The 26,337-nt window shown below is 33.7% G+C and overlaps 1 protein-coding gene across 1 annotated transcript; it reads right to left on the bottom strand.

Moving 5' to 3' along the window:
* Window positions 1-26,337, bottom strand: mmel1 (membrane metallo-endopeptidase-like 1). Its single transcript, XM_016268253.1, has 24 exons — window positions 26,192-26,337; window positions 23,865-24,029; window positions 23,109-23,138; window positions 22,567-22,629; window positions 22,301-22,462; window positions 22,129-22,209; window positions 21,097-21,192; window positions 17,905-18,023; window positions 17,054-17,119; window positions 16,829-16,963; window positions 16,636-16,725; window positions 14,178-14,314; window positions 11,775-11,868; window positions 11,460-11,588; window positions 10,857-10,955; window positions 9,168-9,251; window positions 8,921-9,024; window positions 8,768-8,826; window positions 4,927-5,046; window positions 4,568-4,701; window positions 3,215-3,280; window positions 3,029-3,124; window positions 2,553-2,629; window positions 1-1,605 (listed from the first exon to the last, which is right to left on the bottom strand). The coding sequence occupies exons 2-24, from the start codon at window positions 24,019-24,021 to the stop codon at window positions 1,506-1,508; spliced, it is 2,298 nt and encodes a 765-aa protein (XP_016123739.1). The 5' UTR covers window positions 24,022-24,029; window positions 26,192-26,337; the 3' UTR covers window positions 1-1,505.

The raw sequence follows: 26,337 nt of genomic DNA, 5'->3' as shown, positions 1-26,337 counted from the left end.
CATCACTGATTATGAGTTCTATACACTGATCTATATATAATGAATCTCTATTATAGATCAGTGGATCTATAGTATTTTGCCGTGCCGCTCGCGTCCGCTGTTGACACGGTGTTAGGAATTCGTTATTTGTTTTCCATGCCTTATAAGGATTCACGCTTTGGGCACGCCCCCTAACTCCCCACGTCAATGTCATCGTCCATCGCGATGTTTCACTGTAGACATCTTTCGATGCCAATTTTGTACCCAACCCTAACGTGAACATTTACACCAATGACCATAAGCAAACAAAAAAATGGTTGTAGAGTATTAAAACTAATTTGTGAACAAATATTGATTACAAAATGTGTTGCTTCAGAAAATGATCTTGATCTGATAAAAAACAAATACAAATTCTATTTCTGTATCTTAATGCTTTAACTATGTTTTTAAGAATCCCGAATAAAAACCAAACCAGGAGGATTGAATGGTTAAAGATCCCTCAGTTTTAATACAACATGTCTCTCTAGATCCGATTCTTGCCCCTAAACATGCTAAAACATTGTGTTAACATTCGCAATGAACAGAAATGCTCTCTGGCTGAATGAACAGCTTGTATGAAACAAACAAACAGTCTGAGTGACCCGTTGCATCTAATTCATTCCCGTATTGCAGCGGCTTCCTGCCATTATCTGCTGGCTTTAACAGAAGTCTGTCACGTAATTGCAAGGCAGCCATGAATCGGGGCTATTTATGGACAAAAACACACAAAGCCTGAAGCGATATGGTTTTAACAGTCTTAAGGTTGTCGTGTAGTTGTCAACACGGGCCCTTTTACATAACGCTAAGCCCTCGATTTTAAAGAATGACAGATTCTCGTAGCTCGCACATATACATTGGGATTATTTTGTGAAAACAGCGCTCAATAGGACTCCAGCTTTTGCCTCTTTCCGCTGCATGCTTTAGAAAAGAAAAGAATAATTTCTTATAGCATAATCAAAATATTTTAAGGCTGCTTATTATGAAACGAAACATGATGCCTTGACTGGTTTCTATTCAAACCACAATCTCTATCGGCTTCCAAGCCTCCAGTTGTTAGCTGTTTTTGGGTCGCTTAAGCAAAATTGACGTAATCTAGCAAAATCTGGTGTCAATAAGCCCTCCCGTTACAATGAACTATTGTGTTTACACATGTTTTTCAATGACAAAATTAATAATGTGTCAAAAGAAACCTGTAAATATTCAAACAGGACCTATAGATAATGAAAAAGCATGCCTCTTTTTCAGAAAAGCAACACCCTCAGTGCACGTTCACGACGCCTACACTTGTTGGTTATATGTGCGCATTTGAAAGTTCACAGTAGACATCTATGCAGTCACACATGTAGGTGTCTAACACCTTTGTCGTGTCTGTCATATCAGACTAACAGACAGGCAGCTGCCACAGCACAACATAATATGATCCAAGCTCTCCTAACCGCTGCCTGGTTCGTATAATATACACAGACTCCCGTAACTTCACCGGCAGGTTACCACACTTGACATTTCTCTTCGGGGTTCATGGGAGTTCCTCGAGCACAATGAAATGCTTCAGAAAATGCCTCAAAGTTCTGGAGGGACCCTAGAACCCTGTTAAAAACAAAATAACATGGCACTCAATCAATTATAAAACACCTACAGCAGACCTAAAAACTATTTAGACACTAAAAAATGTCTGAATGTCTTCAGAATTTTTGCTCACTGACTTTGAAAAAGCTGTGTTTTGCTTAAAAATATTGTAATAAAATATATGTATTACATATTATTCTCATATCTATAAAAAATCGGTTAAGGAAAAAAAAGTTGCTTTGTATATGTATAATATAAAGTACACTACCCTTCGAAAGTTTGGGGTCAGTAACTTTTTTTTTTAAAGAAATGAATACTTGCATTCAGCAAGGACGCTGAATTCAACTGATCACAAGTGACAGTACAGACAATTAAAATGTTACAAAATGTTTGTATTTAAATAAATGCTGTTCTTTTGTACCTTATATTCAGCAAATAATCTTGAGAGAACTGTTAAGCAGCAAAATATATGAAGCAGCACAACAGTTTTCAATACTGATAACAATCAGAAATGTTTCTTGAGCGGCAAATCAGCATATTAGAATGATTTCTGAAGGATCATGTGACACTGAAGACTGGAGTAATGATGCTGAAAATACAGCTTTGCATCATGGGAATACATTATATTTTAAAATATATTCAAATAGAAAACTGTTATTTTAAATTGGAATAATATTTTACAATGTTACTGTTTTTACTGTATTTTGAACAAATAAATGCACCCTTGGTGAGCATAAGTGACTTATTTTAAAAACATAAACAAAAAAAGCATCTTACAGACCCCAAACTTTTAAACAGTAGTTTTAAGATTCCAGTTCAAAGCCAAGTTATTTTTGCTTTTTGTTTTTGCTTGATTTTTCCAAGTGTGTTTAATAGCTTGTGCTAACCATGTTATCTAATGCACTGCCATGCTTAAGTATGACTTAGATTTTCATCTTTAATTGACAAATCTCGCAGAAAGATCTTGCCTGTATTCCAGAGGGCTGTGTGGGTCAGTTTTGATGGACTGAATGGCGTACTCAGGGCGACAGGCACCACACCAGACCTACAGAAAGCATGAGACATTTTTATATTCAATAAAAATAACCCAATAACAAATGAACACATTTTAACATGGAGTTGTTTTACCTAACTTGCATTTTATGCTTGAATGTCATTTGCAGAACAGATTTTCTTTTGAGATTCTTTATATGAACACATATTTTTGAAATGTGCCTGTCCAAATAATGACATTTCAAATCCAAGTCCTTCAAAGCAGCACTCATCCCATCGGATGGCATGATTCAATGACTGATTTCATGCCTTAAGCACATATTAGAGGTTAAGCAGCACCTGTATCTTTTAAGCAGTGTCAGTTTAATTTGATACGCTCTTTGTGAGACTGACCTTGCATGGGCATCAAGGTGAGCACATGCAGGCGTCCTAAAGTGGATGTCATTCATACCTGGGCAAAGTTTAGAAAGAAGAGCTGTTTGTGATCCATTTCCAGTCCGGGAAGACGTGGCTCCTCACCCTCCCTCTCCACCCACTTCATATACGCCTAATGTCACACACACAACAACAAGATTTTTAATATGTAAGCACTTCTCACTGTGTTTCTAGTTGTTTCTAGGGATTTAATTCTACAAACCTTATATGCTTGACGAACGCCACCGTTGTCGGCAATATTCTCTCCTAGTGTTGTGATGCCACTGACCTGCAACAACATTAGTGTAACAATGTTCAGTGTTATTTATATATTATTTATATCATATTATAGTATTTACTAATATTTTAAGTCAGCTTTTAATTTAATATTTTCAGTGTTCTTTTTTAAAAAAAAATTGTAATTCTTGTACTTGTTGTTATTAGTTTTATATATATATATATATATACTTTAGTACTTTTTTGTTGTTGTTGTTGTTTTTAAGTTTAGGTTTTTCATATATCTAATATTTTCTTTTATTTCAACTTTATTTTGATTAACAAAACTAAGTTTACAATAACAGCACTGTTTTTATAGTCTTTATTTGTTTTGATTTTTTTAGGAGGAATAAAAAAGATTTGTTTACGGACTGAGCTATAAAATGAACACTGCAAAAAAAGATTTTCTTACTTCGTATTTTTGTCTTGTTTTCTAGTATAAATACCTAAACATTCTTTAATTAAGATTTTAAAAAATATATCTGTCAATGGGGCACGAAAGAAAAACTTGTTTTCCCTTTGAATTAAGATTAAGATTTTTATTACCCCTTTGGCAGATATTTTTTCTTAAGCAAAACAAACAAATTTTGTATACATTTTTTCAGAAAACAAGACTTAATATTTTAAGTCATTTTACTTCTCAAGTAAATGTATCTTTATTTAGGAATGTTTAGTTATTTATACTAGAAAACTACAAAAAATACAAAGTAAGAAAATAATTTTTTAGAGTGAATGTGTATATTATAGTTGGATATTATAGGTTTTGGAAGAATTGATAGACTTTGATGCTGTGGCAAATCTGAATACAGATTAAGACATTGCTGGCATATTTTATGAAAGTCAGTAAAAGTATTTAAACATCCTTAAAATAACCAAAATACAGAGAATGCAGTGAATACATTACCAAATTTACAAAAAAAATCAATAAATATAGCACAAAAAATGCCAGTGGGGTAAGCAAATATGACTACTAAATAACGAGTCATTTTCAATGTTTGTAAAAACATTTTAATTTAAACATTTCGGTCTAGTTTTAAAATCCATTCATTTTTAGTGGCTAAAAAAAATTATTTTAGTTTCAAGAATTTATACAAAGTAATTTTTTTGCTTGACCAACCAGCAGATTTTTTAATATATATATATATTTTTTTTATTTAAGGGCAGTGGAAATGCTTACTTTGGACCCAAAGCAAGCATATACTACAAGTACTGGAAGTACAAACCATATATTTGTTATTTGTTCATTTTTAAAAGTTCATATACAGATTCTTTCCATCCTACTGAGTAAAGTTCAGCTTACATTTTGGCCTCCTGCAAGTTTCCAGCTGAATTTGCCGTACTGCTCCACCATGCATTTAGATTGATCCTCAAAGCGCTCGGCAGAGGAGTTGCTCCACCAGTTGTTCATGTTCCCATCCTTGTCAAAATTGCGGCCTGTGAAAATAAATATTTCTTTTTTTGGATCACAGTCATATTCTAAACAGACAAGCTTTGTGGTTGCTGGTTTGGTCAAATGAAGAACAATTTATCCTTGATATTTAAAACCCATCCTTTAGCGCAGAGTTTAATACATCACACATAAACAAGATTATCAACACTGTTTATTCAGCCACTGCTAACTGATAATTGGTACAATCCATCAGATGAGATGCATATTACCATGATCGTCAAATCCATGAGTGATTTCATGTCCTATAACCATCCCAATTCCACCAAAGTTTAAAGCTTGCAGCTGTTTTTCACTGAAGAACGGAGGCTGGAGGATGCCAGCAGGAAACACTGAAAGAAAGATGGATGCATAGAAAGAGATGAAATCAGCATAATGCCTGGGTAATTGACCAGGAAATGCGTTTTTGAGATACTAATTGAGTGACATGAGAAAACAACTCATTTTAACAGTAACAGTGTTAACTTTGGACACTTTTATGTCATATTTTTCATTCAAACTAACAGGTTTAAGCTTTTTTTTTCTCAGAATTATTCTGAAGGTCACATTAAAATTGGGTTTTGTTTTTGTTTTGTTTTTTGTTTTTTAACCAAGACTATATTTACACTTGTCCTAGACACAAACTTTCAAAATACTATATTTGATGTTAAAAAAATAATGCTTTAAATATGACAATTTATCATTATATATTTATATTATTTATATATATATATATATATATATATATAGGAATGAGATTCACCTCTGTGGGTCTCAAGACTAACGCTAAGACGAAAGATGTGAAGCACTTTTACATGAGGACTGCATCAGCACTTTAGGAAACAGTGCTTTAGGACACACCCACCAAATATGGAGAGAGACTTTATATTATTTATATATATATATATATATATATATATATATATATATATATATATATATATATATATACACACACACACACACATTTATATTTAATGCATGATTTGTTATATATGCATGTATGAATTCTGATTACATATATTTTATATATTTTTATATTTCATTATTGTGTAAAAATGATTTAAATCCGTTACCAGTGCTAAGTTGTGGCATCAACCAACAATTTTGTCCCTAATAATGTTAGTTTCAAAGGTTAGCTACTTTTTTAACAATAAGAACGCAAATGTCAACAATGTGGTACATGAGACATGTTAGAAGAAAACACAAAAATGGAGGTAAATATTACTAAATATTTTTACCTTGCATCATTTTCAATCAAGCCATGCAAACGCTCAGTCAAACTGTGCAAAACGTGTTATAATATAATATAAATGTATGCATTTAAAGATTAGGGGTTTGCAGTATCGACCAAAAATGATATCTCAATATAATTTAGTAGGTGGCGGCAAGTGCCTGTAAGGAGTGATTAATTGAGTCATTCATTCAAATGATTCGTTCAAATGGCTGAATCATTAAGAAACAAAGCAAGTGACTGTCTTTATAAATGGATCATTGAATCATTGACTCAAATGATTAGTTCAAAAACAGATGTGAATGAAACAATGCAGTATTTCTCTGAGAAGCGCAAATGTTATTAAAAGACAATATTGTGTCTAAAATGTAACTCACTCAATATTAACTTCTTGTTTACTTGCTTTTGTTGAGCTATTGTATAAAATCAATATCACATTCACTAATGTGCTGATATTTGGGAAGACGGCACTCTTGCTTGTGTCATATTACTAAACTATATAATTTCTTATAAATATAAAAAAAAACATACAGGGGTATTTTTTTGCTTTCATAACTTGAATTATAGTTGGCATTCTGATTGCATTCAAATAGGCTTTATCATGCAGTGAATGCTTTTGGAAGCTCAAGACGTAATTTGTAATAAATTTGTAACGTAATTTCTTTGTTTTTTGCAAAGCGAGTGACATACTCCATAATGTCAAGTCGCACATCGTTAAAACAACAATTACAGTATTACCGTAGACGATAATCGCACACCCCTAGGATACATTCTAGCTATAAAATTACCCGTAACAAGACAAAGGAGTTTTCCTGTTTAAATGTTTAAGCTGTCATTTCCATCACAGTGTGAATGGTCATTTGAGATCTTTAACTAGTTCAGAAAAATAACAGTTCAGACAAAAATTCAAAAGATAGTGGAATTCATGTTATCAGATACTAAAAACAGTGTGAAAAGTGCTTTTAAAGAGTCTCCACAAGACTCTAAAGTGCCCGTAGCTGAAGAAACGCTTAAATAATGTGATGGTAATGGTGTATACTAGAGCGCAGAAGCTATATTAGAAGGACAGAAACGTCTCTGCTGTGTATCGTCCTCCAGCTATACCAGAGCTAGAAATGACACTGTGCCGACAATTACAGCTGCCGCTCTTGTCTCTCAAATGGCAATTCAGCTTGAAGTGTTTCCCGGATTGTCCAGGAACATTAAAATGTGCAATCTAAGAGTAATTATGTGGAAATTTCTCCTGCTGAAAATCTGCATAATCACTTGGCTTTTGTAATCTCTGTATTAACCCAGCCTGAGTAGCGTGCACTCGGCGTCCGCAGTCCATCTCTGGAAGCACAAGCTTTGTGGGCAGTGGAGCTTGAAACTAGCTTTGTTTAATCTACAAGAGAAAAGCACTACAGGCATTAGAGCCATTATGACAATGGGCTGAAAAAGCGTTCATACTGAGAGCCCTCAACAGCTTAGGAGAAATCTGACCAGAACAAATACTTCACAGAAGACCCCCGTTTGGACAACGCTGCTGTTTTTAGTTTGCGGATGTGGAAGATCCATTTAGGCCACTGTGAATCTCAATGCTGGACTAGACTGGTCTGTGCTGGTCTAGCTAGTGGACCTGGAAAGGCTCTTTGCTGTAGATATACAGGAAGGATTTCTTAAGTGGAGCTATAATAGTGTGCGTTCAATGTTTTGTATGATTTTCATGCTTTTTTTTACTAAATTGTCCATTTGTGGTAAATTGATGAAAGAAAATTATTTATATTATAGAATACAGAATAGATTATATTATAGAATAAAATTTGATTTCTTACTAAATGTCTGTGAACTTACAAGTCTGGTTTGGTTTGTGTAAGTACAATGCGTTTTTATTTTTTTATGCATTAAATTTTTTTTTTATTATTATATATTATATAATGTTGTATATTATGTTAAAAAATAGGATATTATTTCTGACTATATGGCTGTGAACTTACCAGTCCGGTTTTTGTTGTGTTAAACACATTATTTTTGTAATTTATTAGATTTTTTTACATGTATTATTTATGTATTATTATATATTACATAATATATTATATTATATTATACAATACAATATTATTTCTGCCTTTCTAACTTACCAATCTGTGTTCTGTTGTGAGAGTTAAACAGTTTTATTTTTGCAATTTATTTAACTTTTACATTTATTATCAATTTATTGTTATATATTATGTAATATCCTATATTATATTACAGAACAGAATATTCCTGCTGATTATATGTCTGTGAATTTACCAATCTAGTTGCTGTTGTGAGAGTTACACTTTTTTTTTTTTACATTTTACAATTTTACATTTATTATAAATTTGTTTTTATTATATGTTATTTAATATTCTATATTATTCAATAGAATATTATGTCTGTCTATATGGCTGTGAGCTTAGAAATATGGTTTCTGTTGTGAGAGTTAAGCACATTTTTATTTTTGCTATTTATTTCATTTTTAAATGTATTATTAATTTATTATTATATGTTATAGAATATTGTATATTATATTATATAATAGAATATTACTTTTGACTATATGGCTGTGAGCTTACCAGTCTCATTTCTGTTGTGAGATTTAAACACATTTTTATTTTTGTAATTTATTTAATTTTAAAATGTATTATTAATTTATTATCATATTATACAATTGAATATTATTTTTTATTATATGGCTATGAATTTACCAATCCAGTTTCTGTTGTGCGAGTAGAATGCTTTTTTTGTTTGTTTATTATTATATATAATATAATATTCTATATTATGTTTTATTATATTATGTAATATTATTTCTGACTTTATGGCTATGAATTTACCAATCTGGTTTCTGTTGTGTGAATAGAAAGCGTTGACCACAGCCGCACCAATAATCCACCTAAAACATTCACAGAGACAAAGAGAATAACTTAGTGACGGGTCACGAGAGAAAAAAAAACTCATTCTAGCATTTATTTATTTATGTTTCGTACATGTCAGGATCCACGGGCTCCCTCAGCTTTTTATGACCTTTCTGGGCAGAGGCTGCCAGGTTTTCCAGAATGTTCTCAAAATAGTTCTCCTCACTGAAATTCAGCTGTGAGCAGACAGAGAGAGACAGATAATCACACAGAAGCATTTCTGTCCAAGCTGCCATCATTCATGTATTCAAGTCAATGAGATATTAGTTGGTTTGGATGGTCATTTCTTTAGAGGTCAAAGTTCTCTGAGTTTCCATACATGTGTGTATTCCTCGTCCAGTTTCTTATTTTCCTCTTCAAGGATGTGGTCGGGATAACCGATCTGTTCTGATATTGCCATGGCCTGCAAAACATGGAAAACAGGCGTTTGGAAAGAGAGAACAACTTGTAGATAGTAGGAGCAATTAATAATAATACATTTACGTTTAGTCATTTAGCAGACGCTTTTATCCAAAGCGACATACAAATGAGGACAATGGAAGCAATCAAAATCAACAAAAGAGCAATAATATACAAGAGCTATAACAAGTCTCAGTTAGCTTAATGCAGTACACGTAGCAAGGGTTTTTTTAAATAATATAATAAATAAAAAGAAAACAGATAGAATACAAAAAGATTAGAAAGCAAGTGTTCCTTTTTTTTTTTTTTTTTAAACAAAGCAGACGCTTTTATCCAAAGCGACATACAAATGAGGACAATGGAAGCAATCAAAATCAACAAAAGAGCAATAATATACAAGAGCTATAACAAGTCTCAGTTAGCTTAATGCAGTACACGTAGCAAGGTTTTTTTTTTTATAATATAATAAATAAAAAGAAAACAGATAGAATACAAAAAGATTAGAAAGCAAGTGTTCCTTTTTTTTTTTTTTTTAAACAAGCAGCAAATGAATAGAGTGCAAGTCTAAAAGGGACAAGTGTTTTTTTTTAAAGAATAGAATTAGAATACATATTATTAATAATAATAATAAACTTTATTGTTGAAATAACACCTTTCATACAAGAAATTCAGCTTGAAGTGCTTTACAATAAAAACAAATAAAAATAACTTAATTAATATAACATAGTATTAAATATGAAACCCAGATTATAATGATAATAAAACTGATGTTTTAAACTGATGTATGTGAGGGAACTGCAGAGGAGTTGTGAGTTGATAATTATGCTAATAATCAATGAAATCATAAAAAAATCTAATGTAATAAATAAATAATTTATATCAGTAAATAATTATCAAAATAAAAATCAAAAATTTCTTATCACCACTGGGTTTTTATAGAAGTTGATAAAAAAAATCATAATTATTAAAATGAGCATTTATATACATATATATGATGAAAATTACAGGCCTCTCTCATCTTTTAAGTGGGAGAACTTGCACAATTGGTGGCTGACTAAATACTTTTTTGCCCCACTGTATATATATATATACTTTCATGTCATGTGTCCATTAACCAACATCAGCGAGCCATGAAATTATGAATATAAATTATTGAAATATTAACTTAAAATTTCAGAGGGTACTTCAAGTAAATATTTTAGGTCAAATGTGTTCAGCTGACAAAAAAGAATGGAAGACCCTAGGATAAAGGAATAAACTCCAGAAATAAAAGTACTTCATCACACTCTAAAAAAAACAATTCTGAAATTCTGAGATTTTGCTATTTCAACTTATTTTTAGTTAAAAAAAATTTTGTAGACATAACTAATTTTGTATAAATTGTCCAGACAACATGAAAATGTAAGTTTATTGGCCCTCAACTAATCTGAAAGTTGAATGAACTGTAACTTGTTTCAAATCAAAAGCGCATGTTGAAAAAGCATGCAGTTGCATCACACCGAAAAAAAATTAATATAACAAAAAAGGCAGCAGGCTAACAAAGTTTAAGTTGACTCAACAAATAGTTTTTTTTACAGTGCTGGAGTTATGGCCATTAATAGCATCTGACCTTCTCCCTGGCTTTTTCCTTGGACCGTTCATCCATCCAGCTCAGTTCTTCCAAAGTTTCCACATAAGCGTCCTGAATCTTTTTGATGAGTTCACGCACCTGAACAACAGTGCAGAGACACATTTAAAGTCAACATTACAACACTTTTTAAACTCGTTATCATATAGTTGAAATAGCTTTTTGCCTATTGGTTATATAGTTGGCAAATCATGAAATTATATGGAGGCCTATGTGACGTCTGCTGAAAAGGATAGTTGTTTTGATGAAATGATGAAAACAAACCTATTTATTTCTTCAGAATAATATGCATGGATAAATCATACACAATAAGACCAGAATTAAGAACATAAAAAGGTGCATTTTGATTGCTATTGCTATTTGACTGTCCTAGAAAAACTATATAAAGTTTTATATATGCCATGCAGAGTTATATCAAATAATTTAGGATCATTCATCCTAACTTATACGGAGTTGACTTACTGTCAAATCGCTGAAATCATCATCAGAACCGATAATAGCCAATTACATGAAGTTTTGAGGGAGGATGTTCCTGTTTTTTCTAGTGGTGTGTTTTTGCAGGCCAGTTTGGTGTTTTAGTCTTACCATGCGTTTGCTGTTTCCAGAGAAGGTCTCCCGGACGTACAGGGCCCCGACGGCGTTCTCCATGTTGCCCTGGACATAACGGACACAGTCTCTCCACCTGGCCTCCTCTACTGTAGTGCCATGCAAAGCCTGAGGGAACACACAATGCAACCAAGAAAAATAAGACCAAAATAAGGTTGAGAAACCCCTATATTAAACATAAATATAACCTAGTGGACTAAAACAGTAACAGACCACCAAAACACAGTTTTTAAAGCAGTGTTAAATGCCACGAGAGCTCTCCTGTGTTTGTGTTTTGTTCAGAGTGAGGCTGACCTTTCTGTAGTGCGCTCTCACGTCTTTGAAGCGCCGGCTCATACTGCTGACCCTCTCCATGATGAGCATCCACGCCAGATAGTTCTGCAGAGTCCTGCAGAGATCACATGTGTGCTGATCATTTAATGCCATCCAGCAAGATATACTATGCAACTTGTACATTTTTATATTTACATTATTTTAATTTACAAATTTTTTAATACAATATATATATATATACAGTATATATACAGTATCTCACAGAAGTGAGTACACCCCTCAAATTTTTGTAAATATTTTATTATATCCTTTCATGTTACAACACTGAAGAAATGACACTTTGCTACAATGTAAAGTAGTGAGTGTACAGCTTGTATAACAGTGTAAATCTGCTGTCCACTCAAAATAACTCAACACACAGTCATTAATGTCTAAACCGCTGGCCACAAAAGTGAGTACACCCCTAAGTGAAAATGTCCAAATTGGGCCCAATTAGCCATTTTCTCTCCCCGGTGTCATTGTGACTCATTAGTGTTACAAGGTCTCAGGTGTGAATGGGGAGCAGGTGTGCTAAATTTGGTGTTATCGCTCTCACTCTCTCATACTGGTTACTGAAAGTTCAACATGGCACCTCATGGTGAACTCCATGCCCAAGAGGGTTAAGGCAATGCTGGAAAATAATGGTGGCCACACAAAATATTGATACTTTGGGCCCAATTTGGACATTTTCACTTAGGGGTGTACTCACCTTTGTGGCCAGCGATTTAGACATTAATGGCTGTGTGTTGAGTTATTTTGAGTGGACAGCAGATTTACACTGTTATACAAGCTGCACACTCACTACTTTACATTGTAGCAAAGTGTCATTTCTTCACTGTTGTAACAGTGTTGTAACTTCTGTGAGATACTGTATGTATGTATATATATGTATATATATATACTGTATATATATATATATATATATATAAACATAACAAAATTATTAAAGCAAATTCAAATAAAAACTTACATTTAATTTTAATAAATACTCTCAGTACTCAATGCTTTGGATTAAAGCACCTGTCAAATGCATAAATCTAAATGATTATTAAAGTGTAGGAAGAAAAAATAATAATAAATGAGATCTCAATCGTGTCTAAAACTGAAATAAAAATGAATAAAAACTAAATGGAAATATTTTTTAAAAATGAATAAAAATAACAGAAAAACAACAAAATGAGTAAGAGTATTTAAGACTATATTTTATATATATATATATGATTAAATAATAAATGAATTAATATTATGATAGCTTGCATGCAATTTAAGGATGCAATGTTTGGACCAAAGCATCTGCCATACATAAATCTAAATGTATATTAAAGTGTAGGAAGTGTAGGAAAATTAATAAATAAGATCTCTTTAATAAGTCAGGTGTGTCTCCTAGACAGCAACTGAAATAAAATGTAAAAAGTATATAAATGAAAACACTTCTATAATGACAAAAACACAGAGCAAAATTACTTAAATCATAAACTAAAATGAAAACATAAAAATGAATTTAAACTAATTAAAAAATGTAATAAATACTATAATAGCTTGAATGCAAGTAGCTTTGGATAAAAGCATCTGCCAAATACATAAATGTAAATACATATGAATAGTGTGTGGGGGGGGGGGATCTAAATGAGATCTCTTTAACAAGTCAGTTGTGTCTCCTGACAGCAATGAGATTAAATAGAGCGCGGGTGGAATTAGAAGAAATCTCAACAATATCTTAACCTATGTTCAAATACTTGCAACTTAAATCTCAATATAAACTCAAATATTCATTCAATATCAAATTCTCTACTCTTATGCTCTTATTATTATTACTAATGACATGACAATGAAGAATTAACTGACATTTTTCGTGTGTCAAACAGTTACATGATCTAAAACATCACCTGTGACTGTGCTTGGAAAGAACATCTCTGAGCTTCTCCAGATAAGGTGAGCAGTACACAACTATGGGTTCGTCTGGTTGCACCGTTACTGACACGCTAGACATGATACCCTGGACATAGCGCGTCCAATTAAAGCCCTGAAATTTCATAAAGAGATACAATAGAAATGTGTGTACTCTAAAATCAAGAAAATCACAATCTTATATCAACAGTCAGTGACCATCATTCGGACAAGTAGAGTGTTCCTCTGTCAACATCCTTGTTCACACAGGAATCAGTACGAAACACTGAGAGAAAAAATAGTGCACAAAAATAAAAAATAAAAAACATGACTGAATTTACTTTGAATAAAATTTTGGTTTCTAAAGACTGATTGGAAATCGTGACATTAATCACAATAATTTTGTTCTATTAACAGTCATCGTTTCCCTTCAGATTTTTTTTAAGAATTAACTGACATTTTTCGTGTGTCAAACAGTTACATGATCTAAAACATCACCTGTGACTGTGCTTGGAAAGAACATCTCTGAGCTTCTCCAGATAAGGTGAGCAGTACACAACTATGGGTTCGTCTGGTTGCACCGTTACTGACACGCTAGACATGATACCCTGGACATAGCGCGTCCAATTAAAGCCCTGAAATTTCATAAAGAGATACAATAGAAATGTGTGTACTCTAAAATCAAGAAAATCACAATCTTATATCAACAGTCAGTGACCATCATTCGGACAAGTAGAGTGTTCCTCTGTCAACATCCTTGTTCACACAGGAATCAGTACGAAACACTGAGAGAAAAAATAGTGCACAAAAATAAAAAACATGACTGAATTTACTTTGAATTAAATTTTGGTTTCTAAAGACTGATTGGAAATCGTGACATTAATCACAATAATTTTGTTCTATTAACAGTCATCGTTTCCCTTCAGATTTTTTTTTAAAGAAATTATTCATTTTATTTATCAAGGATGCATTAAACCAGTGTTTCCCAACCGGGGTGCCGTGTAAAAAAATTATTTTGTAATATTTTTAAATTGCTAAAATGGTCAAAAAACATCTATTATATAATATAAATTTCTGATGTCGCCAATAATTAGAGATGCACCGAAATTTCGGCTGCCGAAAATTAGTTCACCGCTCAAGTTTCAATTTCACGTGGTGTGACCCTATGGGTGTGACGCTCTGCGTATTATCTGCTCTATGCGTGTGCGCTCCGCTCAGTCGCTCCACTCGTATACCATTCATGCTCATCGGAACAGCAAAGTCCACTCAAAAATCAAGCTGACAGGAAACATCTATGTAGTATTGTTTCTGTCTGCAATAGCCCTACTGTGCTGTAACAAGGTGTGGTATATGGGCATCTCTGGTAACGCTGCCCTCTCATTCATTGATCTGCTAACCGCTGTTATGTTATGAATGTTATGCTCATGTGTTCTGATAATAATAGCTTTCTAGGACTAAACATTATTTGGATAATTGGTAAAAAAAACGTTATTTTTTATTTGTGCTATCATTATTAATTTCTTTATTTTTTCTTATTTTATTACTGACTGCTTACTTGTCATTTTTTATTCAATTCAAAGTTTGAAATCAAGCTATCTCGTGCTACTGCACCAAAAATACCCTACCGTAAAATAAATAGAAACACTGAGTGAGCAAGAATTTGTGAAATAGCTAGTTATAATGGTAATTAAATAATGTTTACATATGTATAAAAGCCTACATTAAAATCTGTATAAATTGGTCTCTTCATTAGACATTAGCCTACTGATTGCCACCTGTCACGAATTCGGTCCATGGACTTCCGTTTATTCACCACCAGAGGTCACCCTTTCCTTTACATTGACTCTCGCACAACACAAACTGTTGCATAGCACCCCGGACTACATATCCCATCATTCATTGCACGATTTGCACACTGCACTGATTGCACTCATTGCGCACAGCTGTTTCTTATCACCTCACTCACTATATAACACCCACTCAAACCACCTTTCTCGGCTGAGTATTGTTTAGCCTGTACCCCTTTCCGAGTATCCGTGTTTTCCTTGTTTTGCCTTGCCTGTTTTTGCGGTTTCTGATCTTTGCCTGTTTTCCTGGATTTCTCCCTCTCGTCTCGCCCCTGTGATTCTGTCTGCCGATCGGTGACCTACGCTAGCCCTAGGACTATTCTTGTGTTTTTGCCCGCCATATACCAGTTTGCCATTGTTCGACCCTGCCTGTTATACCACGTCTCTTGAATAAAAGCTTGCAGATGGATCCACACGTCTCACGTCTCGCCAGCCCCGTTACACCACCATTGATGGACACAATTTTTTTATAATATTAAAAATATCTGTATGACATTATATTCTGCAGTTCTTCCCTGTTGTACCGAATATCTATACTTTTCAAAGGATCACATCGAAGTTAGAAAAAACTGCCGCGACTAAAAAAAGGTTGGGAAACACTGCATTAAACTGATCAAAAGTGACAGTGAAGACATTTATATTAACCAACAAAAATTTTGAAAACAATTATCATGGATTCTACAACAATATTAAGCTGCACAACTGTTTTTTAACATTGATAATACATGTTTCTCGCAAGTCAGCATATTAGAATGGTTTCTGAAGGATCATGTGACACTGAGGACTGGAGTAATGATGCTTTGCATCACAGGAATAAATGACTTTTTACAATATATTCACATAGAAAACAGCTATTTTGAATTGAAATAATATTACACAGTGTTACTGTTTTTACTGTATTTTTGATCAAATAAATGCATCATTGGTGACCATAAAGAGACTCCAAAACATTTTTAAAACTCTTATCAAGACCTCAAACTTTTGAACAGTAGTGTATCTCTACCAGCTTTTCTGATGCAGTTTTCATTGACTACACTAAAGTCTGATGGGGACGAAGTGCAAAAGTAAAAATATTCCATTGAGAACCCCATATTGCCTTCTGCACTTACATTGAGGTTGAAAGTTTGCTGCACTTCTCTCAGTGTCATTTTGTTGTACAGCACAGTGATGTCATTGCGCTCTTCTGCAGGTGAGGTAGCCTGTTGAAGCACAGAGCTGACACTCACATGACTTATGCATGACATTTAGAGTATCAGAAGCATTTCAGAAAGTTTATGTTTTGCTTTCTCCAGTTCAACTCACGTTCGCGATGTCTGTCTCCAGCTCCAGCACTTGAGTCATGTCCTCCCACACACGCTTTTCATCTTGGGTCAAGTTCCTGTCTTCTCGTGCAATCCTTGCTATGGAAACCATGAACTCCAGGTACGCCTCGCGCACCTGCCCACAGACATACATGACACATGATTCATGTGATTATACCGATAGCATTAAGGGAGAGAATGCATCTCACAAAATGACATAACATACCTTCTTATAATTCCCATCGCTGAGGTAATAATCTCTTGAAGGCATTCCTAGAGCTGGTTGGTCAACCTGTGAAAACAAAAGGATGTAGTTTAATTTGTTATCTGAATTGCTGCTTGATTACAGTATGCATGAGATCATCCAATAGTGGAACGTTCAACGTTAATCCAATGAAAAATCACATTCTGTTTTATTAGCTCATGCTCCAAATGGCATTTTAATCAGATGCTATTAGGTCAAATAAACTGCAATTAGCTTCTGTGTATTTTAAAGGTGATGTGCCACTAAAACCAAACTGACAACTCATAACATCAACTTGGTATTTCTATTGTACATATTCAAAAATATATGGTATACATGGTAATTCATGGTACTACCATACCCAGCAAAAAAAAAAATTGTTTTAAATGTTGTATGAACATTTTGCTAATGTTCCCATTAAGTTATGAAAATGTTATTTTTTGAATGTTCTCTGAATCTTTTTTTTTTTTATGTTTTAAAAATGTTTGTTTTTCCCTTTGGTTTTATGTTAATGTTATAGAAACATTCCAATTTATCATTTTCCAAACATTATGAGAATGTTTCTTTTGAATGTTCTCTGAACATTCTGAAACAAGTACTGTAGTTACATTTAAAAAGTGTTAAATGAATGTTTGAATAAACGTTCTATTAATGTTACTGGAGAACATTTGTTCAACTTTGCTAGAACGTTTCTGTGACTTTCTGTGAATGTTCCCTGTTTGCTAGGAAATAAATATCCAGAAAACATCAAATTACCATCTATGTTTTCCATACTATGGCATTTTTATTAGTCATACAAAAGAATAAACTATACAGTATATACATTAACTTACATGGATAATGTAGCGGCTGGAGTCTCGATCATCTGGCCACACAAACATCTCCAGCACGGCCTTCTTATTGTACCGAGCGTTCAGAACAGCCAGTGTGTCCTCCAGGCTCCACGCTTGCTCTGTGAGATCAGAGTTTGTGGTTTTTAGTCCATGTCTGTTCGCTTTGAGGCAATATATATCTTATACATCTAAGCGTGCTCCCAAAAACTTTGCACAGATACTTGATTAATATCAGTGGTGGACGAAGTACACAAATCAAGCACTTGAGTAAAAGTACAGATCCGAATAAAATATTACTCCAGTAAAAGTAAAAGTACTCCGTTTTCAATTTTACTCGAGTGAAAGTACAAAAGTACTTGATTTTTTATGTACTTAAGTAAAAAGTACCAATAGATGAATGTTTATTTTGCTTATTAGTTTTATATAGGCTACTTTTATCATTTAATTTTATATTAGCATATCTTTTTTATAATCCTACTGCTCAAAATACCTCGGATTTTCCCAAAATAACCAATAAGGAAATAATGAATATAAAAAGGAAATTATAATTAGATTTTCATAATGATTTTTTTTTCTTCTCAAACCTTGTCTGTGATGTAAAAACACCCCTGGCCAAATGCCCCCCGAGGGCATCACTTCCCACTTTGATAATTACTGTAGTTGCCATGTTCTGAACATCACATCCTTTCTTTTTCCCTCAGATGTAATCTATCTAGGTGGTTGAAAAAAAATTACCTCAATTTAGCACCAGCTAGCTCGTTAGCTAGACAGTTAGCATCAGCTAACATTATTGACTTATTTCACCCTTTACAGCAGATTTAGTTCACAAACAACTGACAGCTTTGACCTAAATATGATTTTCAGTTACAATAATTAATCCTAAAATTCGACATTAGTAACTTATTTTAACAGCATCAGATGTGCACGCGCTCACAAGATCTCCCGGTTTTTACTTGTGAATTCAGTTCACTGGAGACTCGCACTAAACGGTTCATTTCAATCAGTGAGTTGTCGACTCGAGAACAGCTGCAATCGGATCATTCCAATTCGTGAATGAATCGTTTGGTGCGATTTGCGAACCGATTTAACAGGTTCATTGAAAAGAATCAGTTCATTCATGAATCAGACACAGCTTCTGCGTCTCAGAGCACATGATATATTATAAGGAGTAACGATAAGTTGTATGAAATGTAGTGAATTCCATATTCTTATGGAATATTTGGAATGTAGTGAAGTAAAAGTTACTTAAAAAAACGACTCCAGTAAAGTACAGATACTTGAAAAATTTACTTAAGTACAGTAACGAAGTAAAACTACTTCGTTACTGTCCGCCACTGATTAATATGTTCTGTTTTTCCTCTATTATCAGCGGTTTTCAAACTGTGGTGGGAACGTAAGATGTGAGAGTGGTGCTGTGTTTCAGAAATTTGGAACATTTCAGAAATATGGAAAATATATGTTCTCAAATACAATCAAAGTTTCTTGATGCGAATAGTTGGTGTTTACATACAGTAGTTTTGACAAGTGTCTCCGTGTCTTTCATGTGCGTATTTCATGTATCACTTTCAAATAGCAATGTTTCCCTGCATTCTGATCCAGTGCCAGATTACCACACCCCCTTATTGAAGCTGCTAGCTGATTGGTTGCATCATTAAGACCAAACCCACCCACATCCACAACCATAATTGGGAATCGGAATTCGGCATAACATACAGCACAATCTGTGTAGTCCGATTCATGAACAAATGAGTCGGTTATTTTAATGAATCGTTTGAAAAAGGTACCCTGCGTCTCAATGTTCATACTATCCATCCTAAATAGTACATGTGAGATTAAAATAAGTGTGTCCCAAAGCATAGTATGTTGAAAGAAGTATGCCAAAAGTCCCCGGATGGTCTACTATTTCAGGTCGATTTTTGAAGTGTGGATCCGTGCACACTCTAATGGCTAATATTACCCACAAACCATTGCACTTTGATGAATGGTTCGGTTGAGAACTACAAACATGAATAAAAAGCGTTAAAGAACTACAAACTTGGTGGATGTGCGCGACAAACGGTTTAATAGAGAGGTTTAGATAAAGGGGTTTGAGTTACTAATAATCAACATTTAACCTGGTAAAAAATTATTTTAAATATATATATATAAATATATATGCTCCTTTATGGCTTATGGTAATGCAATGAAATTGATAAGTAGGCCTACCCAATTTAATTCTTTGACAAGGAAAATGAAAATTGATAGGACAAATGCATTTTTTCTCATTTCACTGAAGAGGACAATTCACTTGATATGTCTTTCATCAACTTCCTGTTTAAATAGAAAATACATTAAAACAGGACAGAAAATTGCATTTGTCAAAGCATTTTAAGGGATCTTGCAACATGAAATCATATTTATTGTGTAAATACACAATTCTAGTCTAACTGCACGTGATTAATCAAGAAAAAAAAATCGAATGAAATGGTTATTATTTTTTGGCTCCATTCTCCATTTAATTATCCAATGAATTCCCAATGGACAAAATCAGGTCCCACATTTTTCTTCTTCTTTTTCACCCAGAAATGCATCACATTACGGAAGTCAAAAGCTTGCAAACGCTGTTCGGCTGACTTTAATCAGCACTGAGTGCATTGCATATCATGACTGGTTAATTTCACTTTTATTCAAAATTCTGGAAACTTAACAAATTACCCATGAAATCACCTGTTGTTTGCATAATAAGACAAGAGTGATGGTTTTCCAAAGACCAGTTATGGTTGTGGTTAAACATCTCCATTGGCGTCTACAACCAGCATACACTGCTTTAAAGGCACATATTAAATCAGTCAGGTGTGTGTCTAGGTTGATGTCTGCATATGTAGATTATACTCCAGCCATCTTCTTCTATTATGTTGAATTATTCTGCTCCTTCTCAAGGTCTATAATGAGCCACAGAGCCAAGCATCACAGTGGGTCACTCTCTTATCTTCTCACCCTCCTCGACACGGCCCTATCTCCCCCTAAACATGACAGATGAGCGGGACAGCACCTGCTCTGTGAAACCACTGGACGTTTCCATCAGTCTAGTGCCTTATCAACACCCAGCGACAGCACTGCTGGAGCGATTGCATTTATCCCATTTAGATAAGCCCAAGATGCTGCCATTCTCTGTGAGAGTGAATTAGAGATGGCCGCCGCTATCTCTAGTACCTGATGTGCCGTTCCAGACCTCAGAGGCCACGGGCCAGTCGCCGATACTGTCAATGAGCCTGAGAAGAGGCTGCGAGTCACGCTGCTCAATCAGAACTGCAGGGGGAAGCAGAGAGATGAGTCTAAATTGGATTTATACACAAAAACAGCATACAGAAACTTAGTAGGTGGCCTTCATTTTCAGTAAAATATTAAACAATTATATATTATTACTTGGATTTTTATTTATATTTTATTAGAGTTTTATTAATATAAATGAGCTTTTTAAAAATTTTAGCAATTTTGTCATGTTCTTTTGTCGGATTTATTAATTGCGTGTGTTTCTTTTTAATATTAGTATTCAGGTTTCATTCATTTTTATTTCAACTTCAGTTTAAATTTGAGTTGTTATTTATTTCCAGTACTTTTAGTGCGTCAATGTATAATTTTGGTTTAGTTTAAGTTTTTCATCTGATATTAATATTTTGTTTCATTTTATCTTTGTTTCAGTTAACAAAAATGTTAAATTAAATAATACTTGTAGTTTAGTTTCGATGCATTAAATAATAGTTTTAGTTTTGGTTAACCATAATAATAACCCTAAAACCAATCAGCTTCGAGATAAATGATAACATTATAGTTTAATTCAAGCCATTTGAAGAAAAAGAAAAAAGTTCAACTTTTGAACTCATTCCATAAAGCATTGCCAATTTGTAGCAAAATCAAAAATGACGATGCAAAATCAAACTCATAGATTATAAAATACAATATATTCAAAGTTCAATATACAAATGTAAAGTTTTGGAGAATGTCGCGGAACTTGATCATGTCATTTGCATGCTATATTTGCAAGTTGTAAACAAAGTTTATTGTAGTACGTAGCTTTTTCAGTCTTTCTACTTCCAAATTTTAATTCAGTGTGTTACTTGCCATTTCTTTGTAAATGTTGTAAAAAAAATTCTGACATCAACTCTAATCATAACAGCATACTAAAAATCAGAACATCAACTATATAATATAGAGTATATATTTATCACAGTATTGTGTACTCACTCTCATTCATGCATGAGCTGTAGAGCGTTTTGGCTTTCTTGAAGGCATCTCTGTCATCCTTACTTTCCATCTCCAGAACTCCTGTGCAATAATAGATCAGCACCAACCAGATAACAATGTCTACACAAAACTATAATACACATCGTGGTTACGTGAAGTTGACGTAACTGACCCTTGAGTACGATCTCCAGCTCATCTCTCAGGATATTGAATACGCTGTGAAGTGAGCTGGTTTCGGGAATGACGTGACGCTCTATCCAGCCTCCGCATGCGTACTGATAGAAGTTCTGGCACGGCTCCACGCTGGGGTCCATGTTCTGGAGCAGTCGGGCCGCTGTATCATTGAACAAGAAATCATTTCAGATCTAGAATATCATGAAGTTTCAGTTGAAGTTTTGAGGTGGTGTAAAGTCAAAGCTTTCAGACGTTTGGTCTTACCGGCAGTGACACACTGTGGGGTTGTACAGACATTGCTGTCAGCGTTTGATCGATATTTCAGCCCTGTTGTGATGTGGGGAGATAAATAACATTCATGAGGTTAATAACACAACTGAGATCATGTGACATAATCCACTCAAACTGCACGTGCAGACTGACGTTCTACAGAGAGAGCTTACTGCTTCAGCTTAACACTGGAAAACTGGAATAATATAATGCAGTTTACTGAAACAAAGTTGCCTTTTATCTTTCTCTTATCAATCAAAACGTAGGCACATTTTGCAAACCTGACACTGGCTGGTTTGAATCACTAATAGTACGCATGACAGTGCTTATGTGTAGTATATATACTGTACATAATATATACTATGTGCAATCATTTAATATTGTACAGCATATGGAGTGATTATACAGGATTTGTGGCAGGACAAAACTCATAAAATGAAAATCAAAAAAAACAGCACAATGAAATGAATGATGTGGATAAAATATGCCAAACTACTCAAAATGTGATTTATGAACAACTTCACAGCATACTGTACCTTTTGAAGATTCATTGATGTTAAAACGCTCTGAAATATAAGAGAAAAATACAAGATCTTAAAGAGAGCTGAAGAACCTTTTGATACAGCAGATGATTCTTGTAGGTAATTTTATGTTTTATGTTTTAAATTATGTGCAAATGTACGAGATATCATTTTATGATATCTCTATACACTTCAATTATGAATAAATAAATATTTTATAATTATTATAAAACAATAATAATTATAAAATATATAAAAATGTATATTAATAATTAATACTAATATTAAGCATTTTATTTTTAATACAATGTTAACTCATATAAATTATTTATTTTGTATAATACATTAATATTCATTTTAAATATAATTTATCAATTAAAATAAACATAATTTAACACTAATTATAAATAAATATAATATTTATAATATTTTATAAATATTAAAAATATTTTATATATGTATTAAACAGTAATATTAATGATTAAATATGAAAATCATTGATATTTAGTTTAAACACAATTTTAATAATTTTCAAATATAATTAAACACTAATTATCACACAATTGTAATAAATAATTTATGCAATTCCTTAATATTAATTTAAAATATTTTTCTGCTTTTCTAGAGACTTCTATAAAAGAAAGGTTGCGCAAGCTGCTCGACGTTGGATATAAACAAATGAATGCAAGTTATTTCTTAATGTATTACAGCGATCTTGAACATGTTTGGGTCTTTTGGGGGGAATTGCAGCAGAAATCGGCTGTTTCCCACCTCTCAGAGCTGAAGTGTAGAGCACAATGAGTCCAGCCAGAGCGCAGCTCATCAGAAGCACAATGACAGACAGTCCGATCTCCACTACAGTCCAGCGATGCTTCCTCGGTTTAGTGCTTTTCTCCATGATATCCATTTGGCTCTCTGATTTTCCCATTCTTGGAGCTGTGGAATAGAGTATTGAAGTGTTGGTGGAGCGGACCGAGTGCGTGCATAATTGTGTCTGAAAGCCACAGGTGGAGCATCAGTGCATCCTGTTTTCGACTTTTCCCCCCCAAAAAAACAAAAAAAAAATGTTTACGTGGAAGTGGTGTAGTTACTGAATAAGAGAGTGATATATTTACACACTTCAAACAATGCTCCAAAGCGACCCGAAATAGGCTACATAGTTTTTGTCCAATGAATTGAAATACAAATAAAAACGCTTTTAAGAAGATTGCACTCACACAGATGAATCTAGAGGTCAAATGTTTGGTTTATAAATTACAAACTTCACCTTTAAAATCAACGTGAATTATCATTCACAACCCATTTTATTTTGATAATAAGATGTATTTTTAAATAAAATGACGGATTCAGTATGAAAGGGGGCGGGACTTGAATTAATCCATCGATTGATTGGATTGTCCGGAGGCCATTCTGCCACGGGATAAGAAAAAAATAAAAAGACAATTGGGACTTTTTTTTATCTCAGAATCCAGACTCCGAATTGCAAGAAGTCAACTCGGAACTCTGAGAAAAATGTCAAAGTTTATATCTCACAGTTCCGACTTTTTTGTCTTAGAATTGCAAGAAAAAAATCCAAAGTGTGAGATAAAAAGCCGCAATTATTTTATTTGGTTATTGTTTTAGCCCGTGGTGGAAACTGTCTTCCATAGTAGAGTACACACCAGAATTATGCAAATCTGAATGCGAGTTTGCCATAACAATACCAGATTTTCTAATACTGGAGCAAGCTTTTTTTCTTTCTTTTGAATAGCCTGCAGTGATGAATCGTTAACAATAGGACCGAGAATGTGTATTAAGAAAGTAAACAGGACCATTTGATTTCATATTAACTTGAAGACATTAGGCAACCAACACATGACGCAGTTAATGTATATATGCACTTGGTTAATGCACTCAGAAGGAGCAGCAGCTTTGTGCTGGTTTCATTTTTAATGATGGTTAGATTCAAGCAGGGCTATATATAAGGCATTCTTGAGATGTCTCCTACCTCATCACATCATAAAATGTATGTAATCTGCGGAAACCTGACGTGTTTCAGAAATGGTGTTTTGCCTCGTATTGGTGTCAGCACTTTTTCTGTGTCTTGGAAGCTGGAAAGTGCTGATAAATTTCCTGTAAAATTTTTAATTTCCTGACTCAATTGATGTCTGAAAGCAAAACAATGATCATAGAAAACAGGCTCATCTGGAAATGAGTAGTTTTTATATTGAGTTTCTTGTGATGTTAGTTTTAAAGCTGTCAGCCCCTTTTGCAGAAGGCAAAAATTATATACAGTATGCTTTTGGATTCTTAACCATGTTGATAAATACACACAAATACATGACTATGTGTATGTGTATGCACTACAACATTATTAGAGACATGCATTTAAACTACTGTTTGCACTAAATCCAATTTTTCATATTTTTGATACTATGAAACATATATTTATGCAGTATTATACATAGTATATATTGTCTCTCCCAAATCTTGTGCGTCTGTCCATATCAATAAATTGTATTTCCCACATACACCAAACAACAACATTTTTGCAGGTCAAAGGTCAGTTGCATTTTTTAATGTTCAAATATTCCATGTAGACTGTCAATTAAAACGACACTTGGGCTAACTTAAACTTAACATTTAATAATGATAAACTGTTTAAAAAATATTTTTAAATGAAGCGCATGTCACAAATTTAGGCTTGCATGCAATTTTCATTTATCATTTTCATTTATCACTTGACATGGTGACCAGTACCTCTCCAAACCACTCATTTGCATATACGCATTAAGAAAATTTGAATTATTTTTCTTAGAGAGAAAATTATAGCTTATAGCTATAGAGTCGCATGCAGCAATGCCTTTGATCAAGCAATCTAGTCGAGAAAAAACAGAAATCAATAGACAAGAAGCTGCATTAATCTAACCAATGACTAAATCACGAAAATCAAGAATAACTGATGGGCAAAAATCAATGGAGAAGCATTAATTAAAAGTCCAGCTGTTTGCATCCATCTCTAAAAACGGTCCATAACTCCACCTGTAAACTTCAAAGAAACTCTTCAATTCAATTTCAACACAAAACCCCCTCACACTGTAGAATATGCAAAGCCATACCTCTCTGAAGATGGAGTCCTTGTTGGCCGTTAGGACGCCTTTCAATTTCCCAAACACCCCTTCTGAGTTTACACCCAGAGCTGGTGTGTGGTGAAATGAATCAGCGTCCAGACAGCTGGATGTCGGAGCGGCTGTCTGTGCTGATG

The sequence above is a fragment of the Sinocyclocheilus grahami genome, unplaced genomic scaffold, assembly GCF_001515645.1.
Source record: "Sinocyclocheilus grahami isolate Dianchi unplaced genomic scaffold, SAMN03320097.WGS_v1.1 scaffold44.1, whole genome shotgun sequence".
NCBI classification, from domain to species: domain Eukaryota; kingdom Metazoa; phylum Chordata; class Actinopteri; order Cypriniformes; family Cyprinidae; genus Sinocyclocheilus; species Sinocyclocheilus grahami.
Note: the sequence above shows the minus strand (reverse complement) of the source record. Positions and strands in the feature narration are given on the sequence as shown.

What these genes read in the sequence shown, in the direction of transcription:
- mmel1 (XM_016268253.1), bottom strand. Translation starts at nt 24,021, where the DNA reads ATGGGAAAATCAGAGAGCCAAATGGATATCATGGAGAAAAGCACTAAA. An exon ending in AGGAAAAAGCCAGGGAGAAG is followed by an intron (nt 9,252 to 10,856) that starts GTCAGATGCTAT and finishes CATGTTTTGCAG; the next exon opens with GCCATGGCAATATCAGAACA. An exon ending in TCTTTCTAAACTTTGCCCAG is followed by an intron (nt 2,630 to 3,028) that starts GTATGAATGACA and finishes TGCTTTCTGTAG; the next exon opens with GTCTGGTGTGGTGCCTGTCG.